The following is a 15,094-nucleotide window of genomic DNA, read 5'->3' on the forward strand; positions in this document are numbered from 1 at the left end:
CAGGCCCCCACCTGCCAAGAATGAGAGAGTAATTTTGCCACAGGAACATTAAAACTTAAAATTGTTGCTGGGAAGAAAAGAGGGCCTATCACAAGGAATTGCCAGGCCCCTCGCCGGAAAGACCATTTTTGCATACTAGCGGACAGGGTTGGAACAAAGGAACCAGTCCTTGCTTCCCTTATACACAGAAGACATAGTCAGACCAGTTTAGTCACATGACTAACTGGCTTTTGGAGTTTTTTTGAATTTGAACTTGCCACAGAGTTTTTAAAACTCAGAAAGCTGTTTGCTCTTGGACTGGAAAAGACCTCTCTCCTGTCTGCTGTCATCTTTTTCTCACCAGCTTCGGAATCCATTGAAGACATATGAACCCCAAGAGAGAAAAGTCTCCTACAATGAACAAGGTTTAAGAAGAATACTGGGCCCCAATGAAAAGCAAGAACTACCTACAAAAGGACTACAGTGAGCTCGAAGCACAGTAACAAGAAACTCTTCTGCTATTGCCTCAAACCTCTATTTTTTCTTTTTTTTTCTGTCTCTATTTGCATGTGCGTATCGTGTATGCATGCTAGCCTGGGTCACGGCGTGTATCGTTGGCGTTTAGAGTTTAAGTTTTAATAAATTTCACTTGTCTTCATTAAACCTAAAAAAGCCTGTTTGTGCTCATTTCTTTGCCTTATGATTGGAAAGTGGTGAACAAGTACTCATCAAGGGAGAGCTCAAAACACAGTGTGTTTTAAAAATTAAAACCTGTTACAGTAAGACCAGGTGAAGGCTGAAAGAGACCCCTAGACACCTTTCTCACTTGGTCGTAACAGTAATTAACATCTTGCAAAAGATGCTGTGTTGTTAGCCAGAAGGATTTGTCATCATTGTGTGGGTGTGAAATTTTAATAGCACAGCAGTAACTCTCATTTCAATGAAGCATGTTGTCGCCTTGTATTGTGAAAAGCTCTTTCTGAACTTTGGTTATCTGGAGAGAACATTTTGGAGCTATTAAGTCTAAGGAGTGATACTAAGATGAGATGGGGGAATAGATTTCCTCTGTGCTGTGTAGTCCTTTACTTTGATTAATCATTTTGTTACATGAAGTTCATGTAAGCAATTTATTTGCATCTGTCCCCTATGAGTAATTTGATAATGTTAAAAGCATTGCACATTGAAGTATATTGGCTTTTGTGCAGATAAATACATTTTAATGATAATATTGCTGATAAAAGGATATGTGGATTGAAATGATGGTAAGAATATTTTTGAAGCAAAATCAGAACTCTCTTTGCTGACTACTTTTTTTTTATTCTCAGGTTTCTTTGGAAGATTTCGACAGAATTGCCTATTGATTCCATTTTTGACATCAATATTTCCAACTCTGAAAATTTGCCAATTTCTTAACTTGAAGCTTTAACTTCATAATGGGGGTTTAAACTTCAAATGGGCATATTACCTTTTTTGGAAGGAGCTTTGTTTCTGTTCACTATCATAATTTAATACTTTTTCAGGAAGAGTACTACGTTAAAGTGAAACCTTGCACTGGTTTTCTGATCATAGTTTTTGAAATTATTGTTTCCTGTAAGCATTTGCTTTTTAAAATGCAACGTTCAGCTGCATATTAAACAGTAACCTAGATATGATTCTGGAAATATATTAGGATTGCAAATAAAGAAAATGAAAATTAAGAAATGGACTTGTATCAGCAAAGAATTATATTTGCTCTTGGAATTAAATTCAATTACATGAACAAAGCCATTTGATAATTTTGAAAGCTAGTTTGCTGTTAAAATAACTTGGTACGTTGCTCTGTCTGGCAGGATGTCGGGCAGTTGGAGAGACCAAATGAGCTAGGAATGGGGAAAAGTAATTTAAAGATTTGTTTTGACTTCCCATCACTTAAACAGATCATTTGGTCATTATCTCATCACTGTTGAACTTTTGCCATGTACAAATTGGTTGCCATGTTTCTTACTTGACAAGTGACAACTTCAAAAGTACTCAATTGACTATAAACCATCAAAGGGCTTTCTTTTCCTTCTTTCACAGCATTTTCTTCTCTGACACTGAATGAATGGCCTCGATTTTAACTCTGCCTACCTACAGGAAAGCAGACACAGGGTGGGGGGAGCACAGGAGAGGGAGTCCTCTTTAAATGTGCAGTTCAGGTTCAGATGATGCCATCAGAGTCCCTGTCTTCAACCTGTAGCCTGATCAAAGGTGGCAGTCCAAACTTGCTGGAAACTGGATCGAGGGCCAGAGAAGGCTCAGCAAGATAAATTTTAAATGTTTAAGCATCCTTGTGGGCCAGAGGAATAAGAGTGCTTCTGCAGGTCCCACATTAAATCCTTGGGTCTCCCTTGCTCTGGCCTGCTTTATTTTTTAATCCCCTGCTCATTATTTATCTGACTGCTGAGGACCATCCCTGTGGATTGCTGGCAGCGGCTTCACCTGCCTGCTGGCCAGGCCAGGCGGTGGAAGCTGTTGGGTTAGAACAGGAGTCAGGGCCTGGCATGCAAGTTTATCACTTGTCAACTCCCACATGTACTATCCCACTCTGACTTAAAATCAAGCTCAGAAACATTTCAGTTTAGAAGTTAGTAACAAAGCTCCTCCCAAAAAAGGTAAGCCCTTATTCTGCAGAATATTCTTCATGAATATATTTCAAAATCAGAGTTTTGGCAACTTCAGAATAGGCAGAGATCAAGAACTGCAATATGATCTGTCCTCAGAACTTTATCGAATTTCAACATTTGCTCACTTCCCTTCAAATGCTTTGGTGTCTGAAAGGAGTCTTGCACGTGCTGGATTCTATTACACTGGTGTAAATGATAGGGTGCAGTGTTTCAGTTGTGGAGGCACTGTCGATAACTGGCAACCAGGCGATAATGCAGTTGAAAGACATAGGCGGTGCAACCCGAGTTGCAGTTTCATTCATAGCCTGCCTTCGAGTATTGATCACTCTTCTAGTCGCTCTGCATTTTATCCACCAAATGCAGCTTTCTTTCTTCAGTCATCCTTTCACGAAAGTGGAGCACAGACTGGCTTAGACCGCAGCATTCCTCGTGATACAGTGGTCTCCAGAAGTGTGGAAGACATTTCTCATCAATTGAGATATCCACAGTACAATGCAGCAATGTGTAGTGAAGAAACAAGACTACAAACTTTCCAGAATTGGCCCTCCTATTCTTCTTTAATCCCTGCAGAGCTTGCCAAAGCTGGATTTTACTATACTGGGGAAGAAGACAGAGTTGCATGTTTTGTTTGTGGTGGAAGGTTAAGTAACTGGGAACCTGGAGATCGTGCAACATCTGAACATAGAAGACACTTTCCTTCATGCCCCTTTGTTCTGGGGAATCATATGGGCAACATTCCTATGAGCAATACCGAATCTGAAAGACCAGATGAGAGTACTGAAATAATCCAAGCTGTGCATCCACGACATCCTGAGATGCAATCTTATGATACTCGACTGCAGACTTTTTTGCGATGGCCAGTCAGGAATTTTATTCAACCTGAACAGCTAGCTAGAGCTGGGTTCTACTATGTTGGTAATTTCCTTTTTCTATTTACTCCTCTCCTGAAGGTGTATAAAAACATACAAATGTTAAGAAGCACCATAGCTGCTTATAAATGTTTAGAGCTGAATAGATTGTTGGGCCACTTTGGGGTGGGCAGGGGGTGTTGGCAGGAGTGGTGAAGAGGGCAAGTGCCCCCCCCCCCCCACCAAACAGAAAACACTCCTATTGTACCAGTGTGATTTTTCTTTTTTCCATTTGCTTTCAAAGCATTTTGTGATCTTTGTAAATGTGAGATTGTTTGCACAATTAGAATTTAATGTAGGGCTGTCCAATCTCTCTTTTGGTAAGATATCCACAGCTGAAGAAAGGCTCTCTAGGCCATTAGACTGCACTTAATCTAATCCTAGGTGTCCAGAGATAAAAGAAACTGTTGGTGGGCTACCCAGTCCCTGCAATAAGCTGCCTTCATCTCAGCAATTTGAATCTTTGTTTTCCCTCTGCTGCCTTTTATTGTTTCTGGCAAATGTTTAAAAATGTCCTTAACTGGAAGGGACTTATCTATGTCATTGAATATTTTGCACCACCAGCAAATGAAGTTGAGAATTAACTGTCTATTTTGTTAAATTCAGGACAAAATGATGATGTGAAGTGTTTTTATTGTGATGGTGGCCTGAGGAGCTGGGAGGCTGGAGACGATCCCTGGGTGGAACATGCAAAATGGTTTCCAAGGTAAATTGTTCAGATGAGCGTATAAATGCACAGATAAATACCTACATTCTATTGAATAAAATTATAATCTTGCTACTTCGTATCTCGATTACCAGTCCTCCATGAACTAATTGATCTGAGCCGAACTTTGTTTTCTGTACCTGGATGAGACTTGACTTGTTAAACAAGATTACCTTGGGCATGAGTTCAGCCATCAGTAGTTAGTTTTTCTCGTTAGCTCATCCAGAAATACAACCTTTAAAGCCTTAGTTTTATGGTGAATATACCTGTATCAATGTGATCAGTCTTGATCATGTTATACGACATGTACTGAACCTGCTGTTACAGTCACCAATTACATCCTATGTGACTGTAACAAAGATAAACCATTCCTTCTTGCCCTTTCAACTGGTCTGCAGCCTTTGACGCAGTTGACCACACCATCCTCCTCCAACCCCTCTCCACTGATGATCAGCTGGGTGGGACAGTGCTGGCCTGGTTTCATTCTTATCTTTCTAATTGCCAGAGTATCACTTGCAATGGCTTCTCTTCCTGTTCCCGTACTGTAACCTCTGGTGACTTGGCCCACCCCCCTGCCCCTCCTATTCCTCATCTACATGTCACCCCATCATCCGAAAGCACAGCATTAATTTTTAATGCGCGTTGACAATACCCAGTTGTACCTTGCCACCACCTCTTTTGACTCCTCCTTGTTGCTAAATTATCAGACTGTTTATCCAACATTCAGTACTGGATGAGCAGAAATTTCCTCCAATTAATGATTGGAAACATTGAAGCCATTGTTTTCAGCTCCTGCTCCAAATACTGCTCCCTGGCTACTGACTCATCCCTCTCCCTGGCAACAGTCTGTGGCTGAACTAGTCTGTTCGCAACCTTGATGCCACATTTGTCCCCGAGATGAGCTTCCAAGTACATATTTACGCCATCACTAAGACTGCTTGTTACCATCTCCATAACATCACCCGACTTCACCCTGTCTCAGCTCATCTGCTGAAACCCTCATCCGTGCCTTTTGGACTTGATTATTCCAACACACTGCTTCTGGTCTCCTACATTGTACCCTCCATAAATTTGAAGTCATCCAAATCTCTGCTGCCTGTGTCTTAACTCTCACCAAGTCACGTTCACCGATCAACCCTCTGCTTGCTGATCGACACTGTACCGTTCAAGCAACATCTTGATTTTAAAATTTCATCCTTGTTTTTAAATCCCTCCATAGCCTCACCCCTCCCTATCTCTATAATCTCCTCCAGCCCCACAACCCTCAGAGATATCTGCGTTCTTCTAATTCTAGCCTCTTGAGCACTCTGATTTTTAAAAAAAAAAGTTGCTCCACCATTGGTGGCCATGCCTTCAGTTGCCTAGCCCCTAAGCTCTGGAATTACCTCTTCACCCTTCTTGCTTTTCTCCTTTTAAGACACTCCTTAAAACCTACCTCTTTGACCAAGCTTTTGGTCATCTGCCCTAATATCTCCTTATGACTTGTGTCATATTTGTTTTATAATGTTTCAGTGAAGCGTCTTTGAAGATATTACATTGAAGGCACTGTGTAAATTGTTGATGCATTAATTCTGAGAACATTCTTGCTCAGAAGAGCACATGAGGTAGGAGCAGAAGTAGACCATATGGCCCATCGAGCCATTCAGTGTGATCATGACTGATTTTGGGCTTCAATTCTGCTTTGCTGCCCGCTCCCCATATCCCTTGATTCCCTGTGAGACCAAAACTCTATCTATCCCAGCTTTAAATGGAGCATCCACAATCCTCTGGGAAAGAGAATTCCAAAGATTCACAACCCTTTGAATGTAGTAATTTTTCCTCATCTCAGTCCTGAATGATTGGCCCCCACGTTCTAGATTCCCCGACCAGTGGAAACAATCTCTCAGCTTTTACCTTCTCAAGCCCTTTCAGAATCTTGTATGTCTCAATTAGATCGTCTCTCATTCTTCTAAACTGCAGAGAATATAGGCCCAATTTACTCAGCCTCTCATCATAGGACAACCCCTTCATCCCAGGGACCAATTTAGTAAATCTTCACTGCATCGCCTCCAGTGCAAGTATATTCTTAAATGTGGAGACCAAAACTGCACACAGTATTCCAGGTGCAGTCTGACCAAAACCCTGTATGATTTTAGTAAGACTTTATTCCTGTACTCCAATCCCCTTGCAATAAAGGCCAACATGGCATTTGCTTTCCAAATAGCCTGCTGCACCTGAATGTTAACTTTGTGCTTTCCTTGTACGAGTACCCTGAAGTTTGTCTGAACATCAACACTTACCAGTTTCACACCTTTTTAAAAAAAAAAATAAAATTCTGCTTTTTCTATTTTTATGACCAAAGTGAACAATTTATACTTCCCTACATTATACGCCATTTGCCATCTTGTTGCCCACTCACTTAGCCTGTCAATATCTCTTTGCAGCCTCTCTATGTCCTCCCTGCATCTTGCCTTTCCACCGAGCTTTGTATCATCAGCAAACTTAGATACATAACTCACTGTCTCTTCATCCAAGTCATTGAGTGTAAATAGCTGAGGCCCCAGCACTGATCCTTGCGGCACCCCATTATTCATTGCCTGCCAACTTGAAAATGCCCCATTTATGCCCACTCTCTGCTACCTGTCTGTTAACCAATCCTCTATCCACGCTAATATATTACCCCCAACACCATGAGCCCTTATCTTGCCTATTAATCTTTTATGTGGCACCTTGTCGAATGCCTTTTGAAAATTCAGGTATACTACCTCTACTGGTTTCCCCTTTTTCTACCCTACTGGTTACATGCTCAAAAACGAATAAATTTGTCAAACAGGATCTCTCAAACTATGCTGACTTGTTCTAATCGTACTATGCTTTTCCAAGTGCAATGTTAAGACTTCTTGAATAGTTTCCAGCATCTTCCCAACGACTGATGGGCTAACTGGCCTGTAGTTCCCTGTTTTCTCTCGCACCGCTTTTCAAGAAAGGAGATAAACATTTGCCAACTTCCAATCTGACGGGACCATTCCTAAGTCTGAGGAATTCTGGAAACCCATAGCCAGCGCATCCACTATCTCTACAGCTATCTCTTTTAGTACCCTTGATGTAGGCCATCTGGCCCCGGGGACTTATCAGATTTTAGTCCCTCAAGTTTCTCATATGTTTTCTTGGCTGATATCAATATCCTTAATTTCCTCAGAACTGGCAAAGGTTAGAAATGTAATTGGTGTTAAACAAGGGAAGATGTGTGATAAGACAGAGGCCCAGAGAGATTAACTGGCAAGGTCCTGGGACAAAGGCAAAGAGTGTGATGAAAGACACTGCATTAGTGCAGAGGGAGTGTTAATTACAGAATAATGAGCAACCCTAGCCAAAAGCACAAACATGAAAAAAATAGGCAGGCACATGGTTAAAAAAAAGATGGAATAAAATAAAAAAGGGCCAGTCATGCTCTGCAATTATTGAACTCAATGTTCAGTCCAGTAGGCCTAATCAGAAAATAAGGTGCTGACCCTCGAGCTTGCGTTGATGTTCACTGGAACACAGCAGCAGGCCCTGGGCATGAGAGCAGGGGGGGTGTTGAAATGGCAAGCAACTGGAAGCTCAGGGTCCTGTTTTTGGCATGAGTTGAAGTGTTTCGCAAAGCGGTCACCCAGTCTGCGTTTGGTCTCCCCAATGTAGAGGGGACTGCATTGTGAGCAGCGAATACAGTATACTAAATTGCAAGAAGTACAAGTAAATAGCTGCTTCACCTGAAAGTGTTTGGGGTCTTGGATAGTGAGGAGAGAGGAGGTAAAAGGGCAGGTATTACACCTCCTGCGATTGCATGAGAAGTTGCCATGGGAAGGGGACAAGGTTGCGGGGGTAATGGAGGAGTGGACCAGGGTGTCACTGAGGGAACGATCCCTTCGGAATGCTGACGGTAATGGAGGGGAAGATGCATTTGGTGGCATCAAGCTGGCGGTGGCGGAAATGGCGGAGGATGATCCTTTTGATGTGTAGGCTGGTGGGGTGGAAAGTGAGGACAAGGGGAACCCTGTCACAATTCTGGGAGGGAAAGGAAGGGGGTGAGGGCAGAAGTCTGGGAAATGGGTTGGACACGGACTATCCAAGGCCCCAAACGCTCCTTTCAGGTGATCCAGCGGTTTACTTGTACTTCTTTCAATTTAGTGTACTATATTCGCTGCTCACAATGTGGTTTCCTCTACATTGGGGAGACCAGACGCAGATTGGGTGACCTCTGCGGAACACTTCTGCTCAGTCCGAAAACAGGACTCCGAGCTTCCAGTTGCTTGACATTTCAGCACACCCGCTGCTGTCATGCCTACATCTCTGTCCAGGGCCTGCTGCAGTGTTCCAGTGAACATCAACGCAAGCTGGAGGAACAGCACCTTATTTTCTGATTTAGGTATGCTACAGCATACTGGACTGAACATTGAGTTCAATAATTTCAGAGCGTGACTGGCCCTTTTTATATATATTTTTTTAACCATATGCCTGTCTACTTTTTTTTCATGTTTGTGCTTTTGGCTAGGGCTGCTCATTATTCTGTCATTAACACTCCCTTTGCATTAATGCTTTGTCTTTCATCATACATTAGCACACTCTCTTTGTCTTTGTCCCATGACCTTGTCAGTTAATCTCTCCAGCCCTCTCTCCTATCACACATTTTCCCTTTTGTTCTCTTGCCGCCCCACCCCCACTTTACTTGTTTAAAACCTATTACATTTCTGACCTTTTGCCAGTTCTGATGAAAGGTCACTAATCTGAAACATTAGCATCTGTGGAGAGAGAAGCAGAGTTGTCAGGTCTGTTGAGTTTTTCCAGCACTTTGGTTTTTATTTTGGATTTCCAGCATCTGCAGTGTTTTGCTTTTATTCCTTAATTTCCTCCCTCCTTTTAGCCCTAGGTTGCTGCCTATTTCTGGTATGGAACTTGTATCATCTTCCGTGAAGACAGGCACGAAATATTTGTTCAATGCTTCTGCCATTTCCTCATTCCTCATGATTTCTCTTGTTCCTGCCTCTAAGGGACCAATGTCTACTTTAGCTACTCTCTTCCTCTTTATGTACTTTTAAAGGCTCTTGCATTCTGTTTTTATATTGCTGGCTAGTTTACTCTCATTCATTCTATTTTTTTCTCCTTTTTATCAACTTTTTGGTGGTGCTTTGCTGGTTTTTAAAATACTCCCAATCCTCAGACTTGCTACTTTTTTTTTTACAGCATTGTAAGTCTCTTCTTTTAGTCTAATACTCTCAACTTCCTGAGCGAGCCATGGATGGGTCTATCTTGACAATTTTTTATTTTTGAACAGAATGTACTTTTGTTGAACTCTTTGAATTGTTTCTTTAAATGATTCCCACTGTTTATTTACCGCCATACCTTCCAGTCTATTTACCCAATTAACCTTAGCCAATTCTCCCTTCATACCTTTTGTAATTGGCTTTAAGTTGAAAATTCTTTGTGATTGAAATGTGTTACTTTCAAACTTAATGTGAAATTCACTGGTATTATAATCACTATTTCCCAGTAGATCTTTTATTATGACATTGCTTATTAACCCTGCTTCATTACACAGTACGCGATCTAAGATAGCTTTATCCCTAGTTGGTTCTACAACGTATTGCTCCAAGAAACTGTCATGAAAACATTCTGCAAACTCATCTTCTGGACCACTGTTGCCAATTTGATTTGTCCTAGTCTATATGCCGTTTAAAGTCCCCCACAATTAATACATTCCCTTTTTTACATGCTCCGATAATTTCCGTTTAATGTTCTGTCCAATAATGTAACTGCTGTTAAGGGCCTGTAAACTGCTCCCGCCAATGTGTTCTGACTCCTGCTATTCATAATTTCCGCCCAAACTGATTCTACTCCATGATATTCTGAGGCCAGATCCCTTCTTACGTCCTATGTCACCCTTTACTTTCAGGGCTATCCCTCGTCCTTTACCATTCTCTCTGTTTCTCCAAAATATTATGTACCCTGGAATATTAATTTCCCAACCTTGATCTCTTTGCAACCATGTCTCTATTTGCTCACTTTGCTTGTTGCAAATGTCAGGAGCAAGATTCAGTTAATACCTAGGAAGATTATGCTAAGTAGAGGAGGGAATTGATAAAGTTAATACAGGAAGCAAAGAGAGGGTACAAGAAAAGATTAGTACGCAAGATTAAATTTAACCCAGAAGGTTGCACCTGAAGTGCTGTAATCAGTAAGGCTAGGGACCAGGTGCTGGAAGGTGGGAATAGATTGGGTGGCTTTTTTCGACTGGCATGGACACGACGGGCTGCATGGCCTGCTTCTGTGCCGTCATTTGTCTGTAGTTCTAAGGAAATTGGATGGGCACTTGAACGAAATAAAATTGCAGGGTTACGGGTATAGAGCGGGGGAGTGGGTCTGACTGGATTGCTCCGAGAGCTGGCATGAGTCGATGAGCCGAATGGCCTCCTTTTATGCCGTAAATGACTCTATGGCTTCAAAAAATATCTGCAGTAGGGACAGGGTGTAATATACATCTATTCCTTGGAATTTATTAATTATTTTGATATATTTCAATGTGGAAATTTTATGATCTCTTCACCTTCCCATCACTTACATTATTAATCCTAATTGATGTGGTTTTAACCTAATATTTTCACTTCAGGTGTGAATATCTTCTCCAGGAGAAGGGACAACCATTTGTAAATCAGATCCAGACAAGGTTTCCAAATCTATTTGATCTGCAGGTAACAACATTTCTCTACAACTGCTACAGAATAACACATGAAATCTTTATTTATTTCTCTCAACTTTTGACCAAATTTTCCCATTTTTCTTTAAAGCTACATTCCAGTTCAGATGACCTCTTGGAGGAAACTCAGACACCAGGTAATTTGGTAATCCTATGAAACCTTGTGAAAAACACAAAGTAAATATTGTATGTTTCTGTTACTATTTAGCTTTTTATTCCTATTCACCATCTCTAGCGGTTGACTTTTCTCAGGCCATACTACTTTTTAATCTTATTAGAAATATGAGAGTTCCTTCCTTGTGGAAAGTGTTCAGTCTCTCTTTGGCTGCTCCTGATGCACCTTACGAATATTATCAGGATGCTTTTAGTATTATCTGTTGTGAAAATGATACAAAATTTGTATCATCAGCTCAAACACTGTGTTAAACTGTTACAACCAAGGCGGGTGTAATGCACTGTTAATTCAGTCCCACTACTCCGCAAGTTATAACATATTAGTAAAGTTTCCCACCTACTGGAAAGTAGCCAAATTAAACACACTTTGTCCCCCAGAATAAAGCACACCAAACTAGGTTTCTTTAAACAACAATAAAATTAACTATTATTAATAAACTAAGTCTTAAACAAAAATAAGAACTCTATGTGAAAAAATTGTTTTAAAACTTCTTCCTAACCTTCATGCATGCACACACATACATTCAAAAGAAAACCGGTTAACCGAGGAAAAGGCTTTTTTGGGTTACAACTGTTACTTGGAAATAATAAAATAATTGGGTTGTCACGGTCTGGTAGGATGTTTCCGGGTCGGTGAAGTGAACCAGAGTCTAATAGTCAGATGCTACTCTAAGTCTGTCCAAGTGAGGTTGATGAAGAGTCTATGATGGATAGGTGTTTAAGGCAATTTGTCTGCAGCAGGCGTCGCACAGATCATTCGGCAAAGGGTGTAGCGACAGGTCTGCTTGGATTTTGAAGTAGCAGTCTAGCAATAGAAGCTTTCTTGAGCTTTCAGGATCTCCCAAAACCCAAGAGGCAATAGAAATCACTTGTTATGGATTCTTGAGAGACTGGAGGCAATAGGAATCTGTTACCTTTGAAAATGCAGGGCTTCCTCTCTGCAAAGCAATCTTCCTCCACGGAGCATAGCAACTCTGCTAGTCCGGGGTCTTTCCTCTCCAGGCAGACCACAGCCACCACCTCAAACATAGGAATTCTTTTCCCAAGAGAGGCAAGTCTTCTTTTACAGAAAGTAGGTCTTTTTCTCTGGTCTGCAAGCAGGTGCCTGCCAGCTCACTGCATGCTGCTGGTACAGCCCACACTTCTTTCACAATGCAGAAGTGAAACTAAAACCCACAGTCAAGTCATGTGACAGTCATAAATCTTCCTGTCATTTGCCTGTTGAGCTGCTTGGAAACAGGTGCTTTGCAGTTGTGCACACTTCACTCAGTCCACAATTCAAACATCAGCTCTTAAAGTACTCTTTGCAAAGAAAAATATAAATACTCACATTAGTTAAAGTACTGTAAAAATGATCATTTAGTTGTTGCTGATTACGGTGTCATTTGCTTCACTGCAATATACACATTGTCAAAGATAGCCTTGAAGACGAGTTCATAGAGTGTATTCAGGATAGTTTGTTAGAAAAATACGTTGTGGAACCAACCAGGGCTATTTTAGATCTGGTAAGGAAGATCCTTTTACTATGAGAAGAGTGATCATATGATGGAATTTCACATTCAGTTTGAAGGTGAGAAATTTGGGTCTGAAACAAGTGTCTTAAATAAAGGCAATTACAAAGGTATGAAGGCAGAATTGGCTAAAATGAACTGGGAAAATAGATTGAAAGATAAGACAGTAGAAAGGTAGATGAGCAGCATCAGACATTTATGGAGGTATTTCATAATTTTTAACTAAGGTATAGAATCTCCCTCAATAGAATGAGAAGGATGAACCATCTGTAGCTAGTTACGGAAATTAAAGATTGGTATCAAATTGAAGGGAAAGGCATACAGTGTTGCAAAGATAAGCGGTGGGCCAGAAGATTGGGAAAATTTTGGAAACCAGCAAAGGACAACTTGAAGAGGGAGAAATTAGAATGAGAGTAAAATAGCATGAAATATAAAAACAAAGTAAGAGCTTGTGTAAGTGTATAGATTGCTCTAGCCATAGTCCCAGAGGACCATAGGCATCTCTCCCCATTAGAGAGAGACAGTTGGTGATGTATAGCTTGAGGGGTCACCATTCCTCAAGCAAGGGCAAGGCAAGAAGGCACGCTTCCATGAATTACCACAGCTGGTATGGGGATTGAACCCGCGGCTGTTGGTGCCTTCCTGCATTTCATGTTAGCCTCTAGCCAACTGAGCTAACTAACCATTGATAGGAAGAGAGCAGCTACAGTAAAAATTGGTCCCTTAGAGGATGATACTGGTGAATTGATGGAAAACAAGGAAATGGAGACTTTGAACAAGTATTTTGTATTTGTCTTCACAGTAGAAGATGCTGAAAGCATCCTAATAGAAAATCAGGGGGAAAAAGGGAGGGAGGAGCTTAAAACAACACTATCACAAAGGAGAAAGTACTGAGCAAACTAATGGCACTAAAGGCTGACAATATCCCTGAACTTGATGGCATGCATTGCAGGGTCTTAAAAGAAGTGGTTGCAGAGATTGTGGATATATTAGTTGTAATCTTCCAAAATTCCCTAGATTCTGGAAAGGTCCCAGTGGATTGGAAAACTGCAAATGTAACACTGCTATTCAAGAAAGGAGGGAGACAGAAAGCAGGAAGCTTTAGGCCAATTAGCCTAACATCTGACAGGGAAAATGCTGGAATCCATTATTAAGGAAGTAGTAGCAGGACATTTAGAAAATCCAAATACAATCAAGTGGCGTCAACATGGTTTTAAGAAAAGGAAATGGTGTTGACAAAGTTATTTGAGTTCTTTGAGGATGTAACATGCAGGGTGGATAAAAGGGAATCAGTAGATGTCATTGCTGCACAGAAGGAGATTATTTGGCCCATTGAGTCCATGCTGTGTAGTGTAGTTGGATTTCCAAAAGGCATTCAATAAGGTGCCACATAAAAGGTTAGCACACAAGATGGCTCATGGTATTGGTAGTAATGTATTGGCGTGGATGAAGGATTGGCTGGCTAACAGAAAACGGGTTAAATGGTCATGTTCAGATTGGCAAATGAACAGTGATCAGTGCTGAGGCCTCAACTGTTTCCAATCTATATTAATAACATGGATGAAGGAATCGAGTATTGTAGCCAGATTTGCCTATGATAAAAGGTGCAGAGATGAGAAATTTCCACCGAATGGTGGATTTCCGACATTGGGGTTTCGAATATCCGCCATTGGCTTCTCCCTCTCTAAACTTAAAAGACCGGTTTAATGTCAGTTTAATGGTTCAGTTTTATTTTAAAGCCAGCCAATCACGAAGCTGCCACAGTTGGATGGGTACTGTGTATGTGTGGGTGAGCAGTTGGATGGGATACAGTGTGGGGAGTTAGAAGGGGACACTGAGGGAGAACTTCAGAGCTTCAATTTGGAGGTCAGACAATTCCATACAAACAGTTGCCCCCATACAAGAAGGAAGGAAGGTTAGACTTGTGGTGGAATCAAGTACAACATTCTCTGCAGACTTGCATTTAATGAGCTGCTTCCATGGACCTATGGTTGAAGGTTCTTTCAGCACTGTGGCTAATATCAGTGACTCAAGATCTACCCGGATGAATGTTAGCACATACACTGCCATCCAAACTGGAATATGCACTGAGAGCAGAGGGTAAATCAAGTTGAGTACTTGGCAAGAAGCCACAAGTCAGTGACAAGCTGGTGAAGTGTATACAAGAGGTATGTTGAGGAGATAAGAGGAACAGAGGAGAAGGCTAGAAATCTCCCACCAGAAACTGGCCACAAAATGCTCTGCCAAAGCAGATTTGATGGTTACTGCTAAGAAAGCTAGGCTCATATAGCTCTGCATTCATCCAGCTAAAGGGAAAACCTAATGGGTCAATTAGCAGTGTTTGCAAAACGTTACCACAGATCTGTGTACAAAGCAGAGAATAGTTCAAATTGTGTGCTGATGTGAAGAAAACCTGTATAAAAGCCAAAAACAATTGGCTGAGTGAAAGAGCTGAAGAA

General features: G+C 41.2%; 1 protein-coding gene across 3 annotated transcripts in view; it reads left to right on the plus strand.

Moving 5' to 3' along the window:
- birc2 (baculoviral IAP repeat containing 2) overlaps positions 1–15,094 on the plus strand; it is a 50,635-nt gene that overhangs the window by 8,576 nt on the left and 26,965 nt on the right. For all 3 annotated transcript variants that reach the window (XM_068034081.1, XM_068034079.1, XM_068034080.1), the window contains exons 2-5: positions 1,305–3,539; positions 4,139–4,238; positions 10,864–10,945; positions 11,042–11,087. In XM_068034081.1, coding sequence (XP_067890182.1) covers positions 2,642–3,539; positions 4,139–4,238; positions 10,864–10,945; positions 11,042–11,087 — 1,126 coding nt within the window. In that variant the 5' untranslated portion in view covers positions 1,305–2,641. The remainder of the gene's footprint in view (positions 1–1,304; positions 3,540–4,138; positions 4,239–10,863; positions 10,946–11,041; positions 11,088–15,094) is intronic.

Source organism: Heterodontus francisci, chromosome 6 (genome assembly GCF_036365525.1).
Source record: "Heterodontus francisci isolate sHetFra1 chromosome 6, sHetFra1.hap1, whole genome shotgun sequence".
Classification (NCBI taxonomy): Eukaryota; Metazoa; Chordata; class Chondrichthyes; order Heterodontiformes; family Heterodontidae; genus Heterodontus; species Heterodontus francisci.